Raw genomic sequence first — 3,541 nt, forward strand, 5'->3', positions numbered from 1 at the left:
TTCAGGCAGGTAGTAGGCCTCGGTGCTTGAACATTGTTTTCATTAGCTGTGGTGTAGAAATTGATTTGGAAATGTGCTCGAAATAGTCATACATATAACATCAGAACTTTGGGATATAGGTTTAGAATTCTAAGTTAAAGGCCCACTAATTATGTTGGTGCTAATTAAATAAGGAATGATGTTTTACCTAGTTAGAGACAGTTCCTTTGAATTGACATTTCTACGGGCGTAGTTCATGGACACCAACCAAAGTCATTAAAGTCCAAATATTCATAATGTTTTTGAGTTTGGGTGAATTTTTGTGACCTTTTGTAAGCATTTTGGAAGGCAATAGGAAAAGAGTGGAATAGTAGCCAAAAACGGAGTTACAAGTCAAACCTTTTGAAGCAAAAGAGTTGGACCCTTGTGCTCGTTCAACAGCACAAAGACTTGGACCTCTTCAAACGTAGGTGTAGTCACATAGGATGGGGTCCTAAAAGCAGCAGAACATGCGTGCTCTAGCTTTGCACCTAATGACTTTGCCTTGTAAAAGAACCCAATTTTCTGACTTGCACCAGCTCTTTTTAATTCCTCTCTCTGTAAAGAAAGAAAGGTAAAGCAGTTGATAGCCCTTACGTTTCCTTTGCTCTGCATTTCTCTATTTTTTATGACCCTTTCTTTTTTAACCCTTTTCTCTTTCATTTTCTTCCCTTCTTTTCCTTTTCTTCCACTCCACCTTTTTGGAAGTTTCCTATCACCATCGCTCCACCCTCTTCATCTCAATCCGCATCTCCTGCATGCCCTATTATAATTTCAACAAATACTAACTTAACCACTCATCTTATAATCATTCGGAGATAAACTGAAGTGCTTGGTTTAGTTTCATAATAATAATTGTAAAATCACCCTATATTTAAAATCTTAATTCACAGTGACATTGCATCACAGCGAGGCAGCGATGTAGTATAGCTAGAACTAGAATAATACAGTAGCAGAGATAGTATTTGATGATTCATTTTGATGGGATCGGAAGTGGGCCAAACAAATCTCAGTTTTCAAATTTACCTGTGGAACTCTGATGAAAGACTGAAACGCTTCGTTCATGACTCTGTATGAGTCCAAAGACTGAGGTCAGAGGCACTGTACATTACTGAGTGCCTTTTTTTCATATTTTTTATCTGCTCTCTCTCCCCCACATGTTCACAAACAAAACACTCAATTTTAACAAACATAAAATAAAAGAGTGAGGAAAATGAAAACAAAAAGCAAAACGTTTCTCTCCAAAAAGCAAAAGCTAAGTCCCTCTGATTCCCCAAGAAAGCACCGTATTCAATGCTTACTCAAGCGCCATTAAACGAAGCGAAAAGTTAAACCCTCCTCTCTCTATCTCTCTCACTCTCTCTCTCAAACACTTATTTTATTTAGTTCATTCACCTTACTGTCCCTATAAAACCCAAAACTCAACCCCACCTCACAACAGAAAACCCTGCTTCCACCTCTCTTCATTCTTCTCATTTCATGGACGCTCTGAACTTCCTCAAGTTCTGGAGAAACGCCACCATGACCACTACATCCGAGCCCCACCTAGTGGTCGAAACCGACACTGAATCCGACGAAGATGACTCCTTCTTCGACTTGGAGCTCACGCTACCCGATTTCGACAACAAAGAAAACAACACCGCCACCAACAAAAGCGACGAAGACCCTAAACAAACGACGACGACGACAACAAATGAACTCAAAAGTCTCCCCTCCAAAGACGAACTGGGCAAAACAGAAAACGACGTTCCGTTCAAAACTACACTACCTCTGTCTCCTGCCGAACCTATCTCCAAACGTAAGGTCCTCCCAATCGAGCCCGTATCCAAACCTCAATCCCCCATTGCGCTTCTCAGGTCCGCCCCAAGCTTCAGAATCTTCATGTTCCGAAAGCGAAACAGAGCTCCTCCGCAGAAAACGGACCACTCTGCAAACGACGCTAAGGTCTTCGCGGTCAAGCTCAGCGTCGAAGATTTGCGATCCTCCCCCGCTCTCAGCAGGGATAACAGCACGAGAAGCTTCGGGAGCAAGGTTCGGGGTTACAGCTACGAGGAGCCGAAACCGGAGCGGTTCTCGAAGGAGGTGTTGCGGAAGTATCTGAAACTGATTAAGCCTCTGTATGTGAAAGTCTCCAAGAGATATAGTGATAACATGAGATTTCCCGGCGAAGGTTTCGCAGCGTCGCCGTCTTCGTCGCCGTCGGTGGCCTCTGTTTCTTCGACGACGGAGTCGAAACAGGGGAAGGGGATGAGGGTGGGTTCGAAACATTTGGGGAAGAGTCGGTCTGCGTCGTCGGCAGTGGCCGGAGTTGGTTCCCCGGCGAGTAGGAGCGATGATACGCTGCTGCTGCAGCATGATGGGATTCAAAGCGCCATTCTTCATTGCAAGAGGTCCTTTAACTCGAGAGGTACTTTTGCATCGTTTAGTATTTTAAAATTTTAACTGAAGTCGGGTTTGTTGTTATGATTCAAGAGTTGTAACGTGGTTTGAATTTTTTGCAGAAGGATCAATGTATCCGGCGAGAAAGTCATTGGACGGTGAACGTGGGGCAAAAGTGTAACTTTGCGGATGGTGTGGTGAAAGTGAAGAGAAAATGTGTAATTTTGTATTTGTAGTGTACTTGTAAAGAAAGAAAAAGGAATAGGGAAGGATGGAATAGGTGTGATGATTAGGTAGTGTTGGAGAGTCCCCTGTGGTGAGTGTAAATTAATGGACCAATATTATGGGAAGAATCAAAGGGATCTTCTACTATATCTCTGTCTGTCTGTGTTCTGAGTGTGTGTGTGTGTGGATTCACCTCTTTGCACTCTGCTTGAGGTTTATTTCATTTTGATTTGATGCCATCAAATGATTCAAGCCAAGTTCATTTTCCGGAAGGATGCCACTTGTCAAAAGCTTTGTGTAACTAAATAGAAATAGAGGGTTGAATGTGATAAGTAAAGTTTCATGAGATGGCAATTCTTACTCCTTATGGATTATTTGTCATCATTGTTTTGTAATGCGCACAGCATATTTGTGCCAATTGGTGTGAAATAGTGGCAGAAGTGAATTGAGTGAAAGCAATGTTGAGAAATGTGAGAGGACGAATACACATTGAAAGCAGGAGCAATGAATGGTTGGCTGCCACTACTGCCATCAAAACTAGTGCCCTGCCACCATCACTTCTTTCTTTCTTTCACAGAACTTCAGAGTATGGACTCTGTTCTACAATTACAATTTAATAAAATCAATTTTAAATTTCAAAAGGTTACTTAGATGCGCATTTAAATAATAACCACTTCTACTTTTGTATAACCCTGTTATCAGTACTTATGGTAGAAAAGGTTAACTTACTCTGTTGCTGTTGTCAAAATATGCACGGATTTTTTACTTCCCTAGTTTTAATTTTCATATTTTTTAATCATTTTAAAGTCAGACTGCTGATAGTTTTATTTCTAAATTTACTTACACAAAAATATGTTTTCATAATGTGATCCTGATTTCATGAAAAGCAAGTTTTATTTTAAATGTTGAGACTTTTCGT

At 41.0% G+C, this 3,541-nt stretch overlaps 1 protein-coding gene across 1 annotated transcript; it reads left to right on the top strand.

Annotated features, from left to right (window-relative positions):
• The first annotated feature begins 1,231 nt into the window (after positions 1 to 1,231).
• LOC114189941 (probable membrane-associated kinase regulator 5) lies at positions 1,232 to 3,234 on the top strand. Its single transcript, XM_028078671.1, has 2 exons — positions 1,232 to 2,425; positions 2,520 to 3,234. Exons 1-2 carry the CDS (start codon positions 1,498 to 1,500, stop codon positions 2,576 to 2,578), a joined length of 987 nt encoding a protein of 328 aa, XP_027934472.1. The 5' UTR covers positions 1,232 to 1,497; the 3' UTR covers positions 2,579 to 3,234.
• Positions 3,235 to 3,541: the final 307 nt, after the last annotated feature.

Source organism: Vigna unguiculata, chromosome 7 (assembly GCF_004118075.2).
Source record: "Vigna unguiculata cultivar IT97K-499-35 chromosome 7, ASM411807v1, whole genome shotgun sequence".
NCBI classification, from domain to species: Eukaryota; Viridiplantae; Streptophyta; class Magnoliopsida; order Fabales; family Fabaceae; genus Vigna; species Vigna unguiculata.

What these genes read in the sequence shown, in the direction of transcription:
- LOC114189941 (XM_028078671.1), top strand. Translation starts at nt 1,498, where the DNA reads ATGGACGCTCTGAACTTCCTCAAGTTCTGGAGAAACGCCACCATGACC. An exon ending in GAGGTCCTTTAACTCGAGAG is followed by an intron (nt 2,426 to 2,519) that starts GTACTTTTGCAT and finishes AATTTTTTGCAG; the next exon opens with AAGGATCAATGTATCCGGCG.